The sequence below is a fragment of the Lates calcarifer genome, linkage group LG7_2 (assembly GCF_001640805.2).
Source record: "Lates calcarifer isolate ASB-BC8 linkage group LG7_2, TLL_Latcal_v3, whole genome shotgun sequence".
Lineage (NCBI taxonomy): Eukaryota > Metazoa > Chordata > Actinopteri > Centropomidae > Lates > Lates calcarifer.
Genome location: NC_066854.1, coordinates 7,240,596 through 7,254,844, shown reverse-complemented (window position 1 = coordinate 7,254,844; position 14,249 = coordinate 7,240,596). Strand labels below are relative to the sequence as shown.

Here is a 14,249-nt window from a genome sequence, read left to right as displayed (position 1 = left end):
TGTTTGGCTACCTCCCTACACCTATCTTTGTCCTTATCAGAAATCTGAAAGGCCTGGTTGTTCTCTGGGTCTCATCAGTAAGGATGTATGCACACACAGGAGCAATAACTGAATTATGCTCTCAAATGTAATTCATACCCAAAAATATATGAGGCGCTTATCTCCCCTCTACTTCTTGCCACCAGCAATGACAGCAGCCTCTCTGAGTAGTACCACTGCATTGTGTTTAAAATTAATAACACCTTTTAAAAGCTGCGTTGCAGAAGATGATTGCCAAGAGTTTGCCCGTTGGAGACACCTGTAATTTACATAATCTCATCTAAACGATTTTCTTTTTAAATGTGCAGCCCAAACACTCAGGAAATCATGGGCCAAAAATCTAACTCACAAGTGATTATGTGGCTCTTCTTGGCACAGCGTACTTCCAAAATAAACCTCTCTGTGAAGACGAGAAGGAAATTCTTTTATTTTGGCAGTGGGCAGGAAAATTTGAGACCTTGCTATATGGGAGTTCAGCAAGGAGCCAATGTCATCACAGGGGTGTTTTTACAGACTCAGTCTGAAAACAACAACCAGAACGGTCAAATTCTCCTCTGAATCGGCATGTTTGCCTGACAAGTGCAACCACAGGGTTACTCCGCTCCTCTCCTGAGCCATACCTTTCACGTGTTTATGAAAAGAACCCCTTCTGATCATTGGCCAAGTCACGCCTGGCAGCACACAACCCATGGCATGATAACCCTATCAGATGAGAAGACCCTGGAAGACGATACGGGCGTAATTGGGTGGAAATCAGCCTGCCGTGGAGCAAAACACTTTTCCTAATGCATAATAAAGCATTCATTCTCTTAGCTGTCACGAGGAGAGTCTTTGTGAGAGAGGGGGCGAGTTGGAGTTAAAAGTACAGAGAATCCTGTATTCTCGTTTTGTCACTGGGTCGGGTGGTGAAAACAGGGGGTTGGGGGAGGGGGAGAGAAAGAGAAGCTGCAGTTACCGTAGGGATGCGTCTATCTATATATTTAACAATTTAGCTGACTAAGTTGCCTGGCGCAACCTTTAATGGCACCAACAAAATTCCTAGATCAAATCAAATCATGAAAGGGATAACTGTTTGGAGTTTTCAAGGACCTGCAAAATCATGTCAAGTGCAAGGGGCCTTTCCTTGCATGGTTCAACAATAAATCGATTCCGATTGGAGTCAGCTGTTTGCTCATTAAACCATTATGGTATAACAGCTCGCAAACACTGGCAGCTGGGAAGGAACGTCACTCAGTGGTTGACTGCGAGCAATAACTCAGCAAGCCATACCATGAGTTAAGTCTTATTCGAGAAAACAGCTGATACATAAACGCAGCTTGTTTTCATAGTGTTGGGCAACTTGTAATGAAGAGGGATTTTACACACTCTGGAAACCTTGACATGTCTTACAGGAGGGATAAGGTCACAAGTCTTCACAGACAACCTTGAAAACTGTGAAATTCACTCTCAACACCCTGTGCTGCTGTACATGTGAAATGCAGCTACAGTGTATACTTAAAAAAAGACAACCTCCTCACAGTTACAGTGTTCTGCTCTAGTTTCTGTGGCTATTTATCATTGTCACAGCTGTTTTTTTATTGTTTTTTTTCCACTCAGCTTGAAAATAATAGGTTGCTCTTGGATGCAGTCATCTTATTTGCAGCATGTGGGGGCTTGTGTGAAGCGACCTTGTTATAATTGGGGAGACTTTTAAAGTGTTAGTTGTGTTAAACTAATTTAAGATATTTTATCACTATGAAAAAGCAAACTGTGCAATAATAAATGTATTGAGCTTACCAATATAACAGCAACATAACTCCTGATAAGAGGGGTCAATAGATTAACTACAGGCCTTTATGAAGAAATAAATACTTCTGCATGGCATTAAGTACTCATATCAACCCAATGTAGGCGATAATAACAAGACTATCCATTTAAAATTAAGATTCTGGTCTTTGTTCAATAAAAAAGCACATTAACCACATCTTGAAGAGGTGATGTCTCTACCTATTCTTGGATCTGTGAGAAACACACATTACAAAACAAGCTCTGGCTGCTGATGTTGTTTGTTGCTTGTGTGTAACAGCTGACATGCACCCAGGAATAGAAGCCCTGGAACGACTTAAGGCGATCAGATGTTCCCCCACAAGTAAAGATGATGGACAAGGCATGGTAACATTAGAAGAACTTACCGTATAAAAAACCAAATACACACATGTACTTACACACACACCTGTGGTGACAGTGAACATGACAACAGACCTCTCTGGCCTTTAGCTTCATAGGTCAGAACAGTCCTCTAACGACAGCACAGCATGGAGACCTGACACACATGCTAATTTGAGCAGACAACCTACACCCACCAACCATTAGGAACCACAAAGCTGTAACATTTTACGTTAGCTGCTATATTGGTACTGCAGAGATGTAATCCAATTACTCATATGTGCTTTACATCATTTGACAGTTCCAGGTTGTGGCTGTGTAGAGAGAAATAAACTAGCAAGTAGAAACCATGGTGATTTCTGCAGTGTTACTTGTACACCAGGAAATCATGGCAACAAATTACCCTCATGAAAAGGTATAAATGGTAGGTACAGATTCTACAATCAATTTGGATTTAACACTAAGTAGAGTAAAATTCGTAACGTCCCAACAGACCACATCAGTTACCTTTAGTATTTAAAGGTCCTTACCTTTAACGAGTCAAAACAGGCGATCACCCTTCCGTTCTCCACCTGGCAACTTTTGGGTGGGTGGGCAAATTTGCATTCCTCATCACTGCGTGAACAAGTCCCTCTCTGAAACTGCCGGCACACTTCCAGGGTCAGCCATTTTGTGTCCCGTATCGAGGCAATGTTTAGAGCCATGTCAGCAGAGCTGGCTGTGGAGCTGGGGTGGAGTGGAGCCACTTGGTGTAAGGAGGAGTTTATCCTCTGAGGAGATGTTTCAGTGTTCCAATAAAAAAAACAAAACACACAACAACTAAAACTAATGGAACATGTAGCTATAAATGATCTGCTTCAGGTCAGTGGATGACGTTTGTCCTTGCGGACAGGAAAGTGGAGGTAATGGACTGGCAAAGTCTCTGTGACTGGAGCATGGGACTGCACTGCTGTTGCAGAGTTTGTCAGTCAAACAGCTAATTGTTCATCAATCAGTAAGTCTCAGGTGCAGACCTCTGACAGGGCAGAGGGGGCATGCTCGAAGACAAGCTCTACTGGTTGTACCAATGTCCCCAAAATGTCCTTAGTGTGAATGATGATATCTGTGTAGAGGGGTGGATGATTGGGAGCAAAAGTGGTGCTATTTTGAGGTGCAATGGCACAGTTTAGGACAGTTTTAATAAAGTTTGTGGCTTTCTAGTGTTTAAATGTCTTCAGTACCTACTCTCTCTGAGCTTTTGCACCTTGGCCAGCAGTGCAGTAGCTCCACCTCTTCACTTCCCGCACAGGTAAGGATGACCCGAGAGGTCAGGGGTGTTTGCTTCTGAGCTATATCCTGTCACGACTGCAGAGGGAGAAATCTGGAGCTCTTTAGAAACGCCCTGGGATCTTCAAGTAGGGATGTTGTCTCACAAGGCACTTTCTGTCAGCGATCTGAAATGGAGAAGAGAAAGAGACAGAAAGAGAGACAAGAAATAAAAGATTGAGGTTATTTTCAGAGTGAGAAAATTGCTTGCTAAATATGAGGAGCAACCATTTATCTAATAGGATTCAGCAGGCATTAACAGTGTTTGTGCATGCACGTCAATCTGAATTTGGGTGCATACTGCCCCAGAGGGGTGCAAGCTCTAAAGGGTATGGGGCTGATGAACCAGAGAAAAGGCAGTTGTGAGGTTATTCAGAAGCCACTTGAGTTTAAGTCCCCCAGTAACTGCTGTGTGTGATTGTGCGGGGTGACTACAAGCCCACTGGCTCTCCAACATATTGCATACAAAGCGGTGAATGGCAAAAGCCTCTGTGCTATGAGACAGTGGACAAGAGCATCGACTCAGAACAGAGATAGAAAAAAGCCCCAGGGTGCAACCCGCCCTGTAGAGCCATGCACGGAGGGATGGTGCAGCCAATAGAAAACCGCGCAGCGCAGCACTATTCCGGGCAGCCGTCCAGCAGCCAGAGAGGGACCGAGACAGATGCATATGCCAGTGCCAGACACGATTATGACGCTGCCCAGTGTCCTGCAATATTCACTGGTCTCCCACCGTCCAAATTAGATACCGGCTCATTGACAGCGGCCTGTCAATTTACATTCATGGGGGAATGTGTGTATATGCGTCTTGCCTTGTCCTGTAAAGGCACTGTTCTCTCTGTCTGGTTGTTGCCGTCTAGGGAGGGGGAGGGGGGAACAATTGGAGGAGCAACAATCTGAGGAAGTGACCTTTAGTTGAGCGTACGAGATCCATTACTAAGCTACTGCGCAGGGAGCTCTTTCCTTGGCACATCTGGAAATGTTTTTCTGCTAACTGGGGGCGGGAAAAGGGGGCTGAGGACACCAGACCGAGGGAGGACATGGAGAAGGGTTGTAAAAACCTACAACTCTGGTTAAAAGATCCCCCCTCTATGGAAAACACCAAGAAACTGTTAAATACCATGAGAACAATATCTTGAACAGCCTCTAAAGGCATATGACAAGCTCCACTTGGTGTTAATGAAGGCGAGTTGAGACTTGTAGTTGAAATATCTATGCTACAATTAAGGGAAGGAGAATTCCCTGCACAGGCAGAAACCCTTACACAGCTGTCATATGGGTGAACAGTCGTTCAGGTCTACTCAGATCAGGGTTGAGCACAGTATTTTTATCCTGCTGTCCAGCAGACCTAAACATCTTCCTTCATCTTGGTCTGTAAGTTGAACTTGTGCTCTTTAATTGGAGACTTGTGAATTCTGTTTGTAGTTTTGTTTGAAGTCTGAAATTTCAAACGGAGAAATTCAAAAAGCAAAAGCGGCATAAGGATCAGACTATGTATCCAAAAAGAATACATGGCCAAAATCTTCCAGACTGTGCCTGTTTTTTTGTCATTGTTGACAGGTAAACTTTCCACCAGAAAGATGCTTCCCCTTGAAATCACCCACCAGCCTTACACCGTTCCAAGCCTATGAATCCAGAGCATTGTCTAGCTAATCATATTGTCCCACTTTAGTGCTGATCATGTGAAATGAGATGAGAAGCTTCCTCGCCCGATCGTACTGACGCCCAGGCTCCACTCTCCAAGGCAGGATTTAATTTCACACCATCTCCCCAGGGAGAGAGCCAATCGCTGCAGAAGAGACAGTCAGGTAAGAATCATGTCAGATCTGACCTTTAACAATTAATCCCTTCTTATTTTTAGAAGCCATAAGAAGTCTGTGATCAAGCTAACCTACTTTGTCAGAATGTGTGAAGGGACGACGGCGCCATTTCTCTATAAACTGACTTGGCCACAAATGGAGCAAGTTGTGCTAAAATGGTCGGAGAGCACAGACATCAGTCACTCCACAGAAAGTGGAGATTTACAGTACTAAAAGCTTTCATATTATCGAGTAGGCCGACAGTGTGGATAAGGGGTTGGCTGGGGTCATCTGAAAAGCTTGTGAGGGACTCAACAGGCTGCATTCACACAATGTTTGTCATGATAGATATTCAAAACAAATGGTGTGGACTGAAGATCAAAAGGACCCTCATGTGGGTGCTGGCATGATAAAAATCATGCAGGAACATGACCACACATCTGTTCCCACATATTACTGTATGTTTGTGCTGTATGCCAAGAGATTTTAACTGCTGGCCAAGCCAATATTCTTATTATGGGTGCTATGATGCACAAAATCGGCATTGAAACTAGACTCAAAGCGATTCTTCAATTAACTGATTAGACAATAAATAAAAATGGATAAATGTCAAATCTTCTAAGAATATTGTGACATAAATACTTTATTAAGTGTTTCTGGCATTAAAAAAAACTTCAGTAATTTATATGCTAAAAGCTATAAACTGTCAATAGATTAATCAATACTGGAGAATTATCATAAGCCGCAGTAGATTTCAAAGAGCAAAAACTTGAGGACGAGGACCATTTATAATTTACAGTTTGTTACATGTGCTTCACCCAACTAGCTTTAAAGAGATGGATGTGCTTGCCATAGCATGTGTATCTGGAGCTCGCCTCTAGAAACACAGCACAGCTCCTGCTGGAAAGCAAACTGCCATCCTGGGGGGAAAACTGTTACCTCTGTCCTGTAACAACATCCCATCCTAAGAGCATGAGAAACTCGCAGTGGAAGAAAACTGTTTTGAAATAATGACTGCTTTGGAAAACTGAGGTTAGAGGCAGCGCATGCAGTTTTTGGTTTAGTCTGGTTCGACGTGTCCTTGGACGGCGTGGCTCTGGCTTGGGTTAGGCTAGCTTAGCTTCTGCTACATGCAACCTGGCTTAGTTTACACTAAGCTTAGCAGTCACGCTTCGAGGACAATGCAACTGATATGAAGGGGCAGAAAGACAGATGGTTGGCAAGAACAGACCATACAGCACCCTATGTTTTTCCCTCAGAGATTAGCCCTCCTGTTTACCCTCATGGCTGAACCAGGCTCTGTTTCTGCAGTTTTGAGGATAAAAATGTGAAGATTAGCATTTTACACAAATAGAGCCTGAGTGAAGGGCTAGTCTTGACAAAACAGGAATATACTGTGTTTCAAAGGTATTATAATGAAAGAGGAGGTATACTAGAAGCCCTGGGTTTATGGATGTTAATAACACCGTTCACTGAATCTTTAATCCTAACAGTGTCATCCTTTATGTTTTCAGCAAGTCAGCACCACATGTTGAATGAAACCTAAAAAGCCAAATCCTGCACATCAGTATATATCCCATTTATCTTTAAATCCTGAGTTCCTGCAAGAAGGCCATGTCCCCTCTGTGTCTTCAGTACAAACAGTGGACAGACAGGGTGACCTGATAAAGCAGGGCAGAGATGTGAAGAAAAGAACCACAGTACTAGACTTTATGGATTACTGACGCTTACTAAGGCCAGCTGGCAGGGGCATTATCTTGGTCAGTCTGCTTAATTGAATGAGAGTCAGCGGGACTGGGGCGTCTCGAGTGAAAGTCATTGGCTTGACCTCTGAATACCACGTATGTAACCCATTAGTCTGGTATCTGTGTGCTCTGGCTGTGTGGTGCAGTTTATCTTAGCTGCTTGTATTTGTTCAGCACAGACGATAAGCTACCTGGTTTCCATTGGTCGTGAGCCTTGGGACAACGTTTGCTGTGGCATCAGCCAGGTGTTGCCAGTAAAATAAAACAGAAATACAAATGACTATGACAGACAAGCGCATGAGCAGGGTACCTGAGTGGCTACATTTCCATTTATTACCATTTTATGCTGGCAAACCACAGTTGTGTGGTCATTTGCATGGTCGAGAGGAACAAGTGGTCAATGTTTTTCAAGGCTGTGGAGAGAGGGCCTCATTGTAGAGGGGAAATAGGAAAATGTTGAGTTTCCAGTGAGTAATGGAAAATGAGTGAGCCTCATAGTGCAGGTTTTATCAAAATGTCCTCCATCCCTAACAAACCTAACCTAGCTTTCAGTGTGACATCACCAGCTTGCTCACATGCAAAATGTTCCTTTGTATCTTCCAGAGAGGATCAGAGCAGGGCTACAATACAGCCTCCTGCAGCCTAATTCGTATTTAATACTATAGACTAGCTGTGATGCTTATGAAATTGTCTTTGGCATAAGCTACAGCTCCTCGAGTTCAATATTATCAAGTACCATTAGCGATAAGGACGAGTGAGTGAGCTCAGCAGAGGCTGTACCAGGACTAAGCTACTGTTCAGAGGCAACGCAAGAAGCATTTCACAGAGTCAGCAGATAGGTGTGCCCCATATCATAATAGCCTTAACTAAACCACAGTGACCCAAATGGCCCTGCTTATGATATAGGACCAGGCTTTCCTCTCCTGATCAGTGCCCCATTTCGTAACACAGAGCACACGATGTACCTTTTCCATCAAGCACTAAAACAGGCAGCAGAAAGCCTCAGCATCTTTGATTGATATCAACCCCTGCACTCAGTAAATGGACTTGTTTTCCTGTGTAAGTGTTCTTGTCTTCTCCCTGCTTAGCCACAGGACTCAGGCAAGTCATCAGCTAATTACAGTACAGTTGGCAGCCAGAGGTGAACGGTGCTGTTCAGATAAACATGATGATTAACAGGATACTCCAGCTTACTGAATGTAAAAGTCTGAAGAGAAAATTGTAGATGCCTTATAGGTTCAGTGTTACTGTTGTGATAAGTTCCACTGACACTTTATACTCTGTATCCAAAAATCATGGATAGAAAATACTAGATTAGATTCAAGCTCTCGTGCATTGAAATATTAAGTATTACACATCAAATGAATGGAAATCTTAAGCCTTCAAATTACAGCACTTGAAAACATAAGAGCTGAATGATTCAGCAAACTCACCCTTGTGTCACAGAGCAATCAGTCTCCTTCTTTCATGCAGAAGATGTCTGAAAAACCTACTAACCACTAAATCCTTTTAATACCATCTCGAGGTACAATTTGCATGAGAGTCAATTTCGGAGAAGGGGATATCTGGCGGACAGGGTCTTGTGGTAAGGACTTGGTGCTTGTCTGAGACTTATCCTATTCTTTTCTCAACAGGAAGGGCTGAGCTGATGTTCCATTTTAGAAAACACCCACTTCCCCTTGATCCATGGCCAGACGTATGACACCACCCGTGGCCTTTTCCATGCGGCCGACAATGTTCACTGCTTGAGCGCGCCAACACGAGCAACTAACACAAAGCTAAATCTAGATAGGCAGCGGAAAGCTAGGGACACGTCAACCATGCCCAATCTAACTCGAAAGGTTAATTATGATGTGGGCCTTATTAGAACTGTGAAGTTCCAGCTCATTCAGTCCATCGGCTATTTATGTCCATCTACATAAAGAGTGTTGAAACATCAGATCCTGCTCAGTACAAACAACCTTTGCCTCTAGCTAGCCCTTGTTATTTGGAAAATTTGCACCCTAAGAGTTACAAGGAAAAAGTTTGTGAGAGCCACACAAAGCAAGCAGTGACGGGGCAGCTGCCACACAACACGACAAGTTTTTCTCTAGAGAGTGAAAAATACGTTGCCCATGTGGCAAAAAACAGAGCTCCTGACATTCGCACTGAGGAGGGAGCAAGTCAACTGCTGTGATAATGCCTCTCCCCTGAGGAGTCGAAAGAGAAAGTCCATTACAGCGCTGGAAACTGCAATAAGAATAGTTACTGCGTGGCTGCAAGCTCCCATTGCTCTTTTGCATTTATCCCACTCTGTCTATATTTTCTTCCCTCGTTTTCAGCTTCACGCGCTTTCTCTCGCACAGATAAAACATTCCCTCTCCTCCCTCCCCACCCAGACTGGTATGCAGCACACTGCAGCAAAACTCCAGAAAAAATCTTTAAAAAAAAAAGAGAGAGAGAGAAAAGGCCAGCCAATATGACGGTTCTTTCCCACCTCATTTCACTGGGTCCCGTAGCTCTGCTGTGTGCCTCTCTGTGTCTGCTGTCCCGGGCATAGGAGGCACCCGGTGCTTCTGTGACACTGAGCTACAACGCAGCTCTCCCTTCAGCCTCAGCGACTGGAGTTAATGACCATGTGAAGTGTTGTCATTCCTCGCGAGCTGCCGACTGCTGCAGCCGGAGGTCCATGCCTAGACAGGGATTTTCTCTCGATGTCTCTCTCTCTCTCTCTCTCTCTCTCTCTCTCTCTCTCTCTCTCCTCCTCCTCTCAACCACGGAGCAAGCGAGCGAGGCAGGCAAGCAGGCAGGAAGCAGAAGAGTGTCTACTCCAACTATCTGGCTGAAACACTTCCAGCCAACCCACCCCCCCACATACACACATGCACACACACCCCTAAAGCCAACCCCTTCCTGTCCACCAGCTTGTGACAAGGCCCTGCCCCTTAACAGCTCCGACCAATGGAAGGACTGCTTCTCTGAAGCTCAGCTCTCCATTGGAACGGAGAAGCCTAACTGAAGGGACAAAACTGCACTTACAGTAACAACCTCTGAATGCTGAGCTTAAAGGTATTTCCCCAATTTCATGCCCTGTTAAACGAGCTATCACATTATTTATTCTTTCTATTCTTCTTCCATTCTTCTCCTCTACTTAAATTCACATCAGCGACACATGAACTGTTTCCTAATGAGCTCAAAAATATGATTTCTATTTGTCAAACAACAAAGTAATACCAGTAAGCAATAATCAAGGAGTTGCTGCAGTGGCATAATGAAGATCAGCCCTGTCCTTGTCTATGTTCTATCATCACATTTAACACCATCCCCCCAGGAAACGGGAGCAGCACACCACCTCTCCCCCTCCCAACTCCTCTACCTCCCCTCAGCATCCGTCCTCTAAACTCATCTCCCCCGCCATCCAGACACCCCTCTCTCCCCCCTTCTCTCACATATCTTGTCTTCTCCTTCCCTGACCTCTCCTCACCCCTCACCTGTACCCCCCCCCAGTCTGTGTAAGTTACTATATCTTTCAAGCTCTATTTCAATCTAATTCCTTAGTTTACTGGACTGGAAAATTGCACAGTAGTGAACATTTCTGTTATTGTTATTGCATCAGAATGTGCTTGAAAAAAAATTAAAAAGACGGGTTGTGACTGGGGTTTGGAAGTCTTGGTCTGTCTCCTACCCCACCCATCCTCTCTCCCCTCTCCTCCACCCAGCTGATGACATACTGGTTGGCATCATATGAGCCGTGAAACCGGAGCGTCACAGAACTGATGAGTCAGAGATCCAGCTTCATGACTTTTCGATCCAGATTCAATAGAACAGCTGTACCGTCTGTCTCTCTCTCTCTGTCTGTCTCTCTCTCTTGCTCTCTCTCTCTCTCTGCCTCTGTCTCATACAAAGGCCTGTGAATGACGCGGCAGCCTGGGTGTTTCGTTGACATCAGTGAGGCTAAACATGAATTACAGCTCAGTGATAAACAAACCTATTTATTGTCTGATTATGCTTTGGTAGCTATATATAATCTGATGCTCCACAGGCAATAGATTTGTCAAATGTTTTTGGGGAAGATGGGGGTTGGGGGGGGGTTAATCTCACTAGCATGAAAAATTGTCTACCTCAGCAAATGACACTGAATACAGACATCATCTTAGGCATCAGGGCACCTGTAGGGAAATAACACAGTCAAGCGCTCTGTCATTAGATTAACCATGAACAGGCGGGCGGGAGGTAGCAGCCTTTGTCAAAAAGAAAGTGTCAATTTACACCTTTCGTCAATGTATTCTCACTACACTATATCATGTAAACAATGGAAGAGAGATGCTCCTATACAGCAGCAGCTAAATATTACAGCAGGAGGAAACTTGACTTGTATGATTGCAAAAAACGGCTCAATATCTTGTCATTCATCCACAACAATAGCAATTGTACAGGTCAGGCCGCGCCATCACTGCTGATGGATGAGACTTATCAATCCCTCATTTGGCTGCAACTTCTCAGTAACCACGTTACTGAATAACTGTCAATAACTGTATAACAAGCCCTGCTTGTTGTAGCTAATTTCCACCGGCAGACCTCAGATAGCCTACCTCCTAAATAGATTTGTCCGACAGGAAAACAAACAAAAGCCTGGCAGACAAACAAGCTGAGCCACTTCCTTCCCACATGGTATCCCCTCCCCTCTTATTATCCCTGTCCTGTTTGACCCCAAATGGCTTGGCTCACTCACACACAACCAGATTTAGGATTCTGTGGCCCAAAGCAACTTCATTATCAAACACAAAAGGAGTATTTTGAAACAATGGCTAATTACAGCAAATGAGGACTGACAGGTGAAAACTGTGTTTGAAAATGCACCCCTGCCCAGCACAGGATATTTTATGTATTCTCTGTTATTACCACTGGATAGTTTAACATGATAGAGTGAGAGAGAGGGAAAAAAAACAGGGCTCAGAAATAGGGCACCGAAGACAGATCAATGAAAAGGCAGCTGTCTTTTTCTATTATTAGCCGTAATCAAATATCAAGCGGGAGAGAGTTGGGCTTCCTTCCGTTTGTAGCTCATTCTGGTAAGTCTGTCGCACACTAAGTCCACATGATGATTGAGAACAAGCAAGTACTGAATGGATGCGTAGGCAAGTGGTCAACCAGCGTGTTTTGGAGCAGGTTCAAGGCTGTGTATTGAGGCTGTTCAAAAGTAAAGATAAACAAAGAGAAGAACGCTGGATACTCTGCCTTAAAATTCCTGCTGGCTTAGAATCAAACATTATCTATTTTCTATAGGATAATCTGATGCCAATTTGACCCTATATTAACACTGTTGGCTAATTTTTTTGTACTTCTAATTATACTAAGCCTGTTTCCTTACAATTATAGTGTCCAGTGGATTGTTGTGTCTTCCTCCACCATTGCTGTAATGGCCTTAATGAACACAATATATTCCACATAAATGGCAAGCCAAGGTCCACTTTACAGTATTGTACTGATAGCTCATTTGAACTTAATGCCCGCTGCTTGCCTCACTGAGCTTCCACTGGTGCAATTCTGCTCTGAGATGCCAATTTGTATTTACAGAAGGACAAATTACTGTACATGACCTCGCAGCTAGCCTGATAAAAACTTATTAACCTTACCCAGGTGTAAAGGCTATTGCTCAGCCAGTCAGCAGTGGATGAAAATGTGGCTCATCTTATGTCTCATTAGAGCTGCTTTATTTTTTCTCGTACACAGCAATTAAATCTAACAACCCATTAATCAAGGTGCCTTGGTAGTTATTGTGTTTATACATTTGCATTTGAAAGTAATTACATACCACAGTTAGTTCGTTGTAGACTGTTATATGCATGCACCCTATGACAATGATGCCAACGTCATTGGTTAATACTGGTGACTGCCCATCATATGTGCGATTAATAAGTAGTTACCATCAAATCACAGCCCCAACAGATTTCTATAGGTCATTAGCTACTTCACTAACAGCAAACAGCATGCCCCAGAAAGCATTACGCTGAACCATGTAGGAGAGACACGGGACCACGACGACGTAACGCATACTGATTTAATTGTTGTTTTTATGGAGCAGCTTTCACTTGTTTTCACTAGCAACCTAGGCAGTGATTAGGAACTAGCATAGCAAACCAGCCATCAGCGAACAATGTTACAACAACATGAGGAACATTTTCAGGCACCTCTACTGACCACAACAGCCGCTATATTCACCTTAACCGCCGTAACAAGTGGGTAAAGAAATGCCAGAGCCAAGGGGCGCTAGCTGCTAAGCTAACTACCTGCAGCTTACCTGATGACGAACCTGTCACATCCAGCTGCACTTCAGCCGCCGCCGCCGCCGCTTCTCGAGAGCGCTATTTCGGTTGGTTGGAGCAGGGAACCACGGTTCGGCAACAGGACGGCAAAGAAAAATGGACTTCGAATGAGACCTTTCACTATTTCTTTTCAGCAGCAAACTTTTCCACTTTCGAAATGTATTTCACTGAAATGCTGAAGCACGCTATCACTCACTACACGCTAGCTCGCTAACTACTTTTAAGGCTAGGGTAGGAAGCAACAAGCGATTTTGACAGTTCGAGGAAATGTTGAATGAGCTTCGCTAGGGGGTTAGTACGAAGGTCTAAACGGTAATAACGCATTTATTATGAAATATTTGAGCTACTTTAAACTGAAACTAAAAGATAAATTATCTCCAGTTATAATATATCGCTACATGTCGTTCATTTAAATCAAGGAATTCTACTTCTTTTCGATAAACAACACATTTCACACCCTACAGTAAACGTGGTACAGTCCAGAGGAACCAAGGGTAAAGGGAGGGGGGTGCTTGTTACCTAGGAAACAACAGTGAATCTCCCTCGGGGAAAAGATGTGGCCACTGATTTATGAACCGGTGCCTGTCTGTCTGTCAAACTAGCCTGCCATCGACAAGATGAAAACATTAAAGACATTTGACAAAATCTATTGTGATGTAGTCTGTGAGATACTGCAGGTCTATGCAGGTTCTAACACTTTTATGTGACCTATGTACAGTAAGTCAGGATATCCTAGATAGTATACTGGTATATTTATATTATTCTAATCAAGAGGTAATGATGCAAGAGTGATTCATTGATTTGACAAAGATATTTTTTGTGAATATACAAGTAGATTTATTCTTTGACACAATCTAAACCAGCCATAACACAGAGGATATGTCTTAATATTTATAACAATCATAACACAA

General features: G+C 43.6%; 1 protein-coding gene across 17 annotated transcripts in view; it reads right to left on the bottom strand.

The window, feature by feature from the left end:
• Nucleotides 1-13,584, bottom strand: part of mbnl2 (muscleblind-like splicing regulator 2) — a 50,484-nt gene extending 36,900 nt beyond the window's left edge. For 5 of the 17 annotated variants that reach the window (XM_051065963.1, XM_051065967.1, XM_051065965.1 and 2 more), the window contains exons 1-2: nt 13,314-13,582; nt 2,715-3,617 (exon numbers count right to left, since the gene is read on the bottom strand). In XM_051065963.1, the coding sequence (XP_050921920.1) occupies nt 2,715-2,888 (174 nt within the window). In that variant the 5' untranslated portion in view covers nt 2,889-3,617; nt 13,314-13,582. Of the gene's footprint in view, nt 1-2,714; nt 3,618-6,529; nt 6,594-8,466; nt 9,370-9,509; nt 9,889-13,313 lie in introns of those variants that run through there. The other 12 variants (XM_051065968.1, XM_051065966.1, XM_051065970.1 and 9 more) reach the window with 9 other exon arrangements.
• Nucleotides 13,585-14,249: the final 665 nt, after the last annotated feature.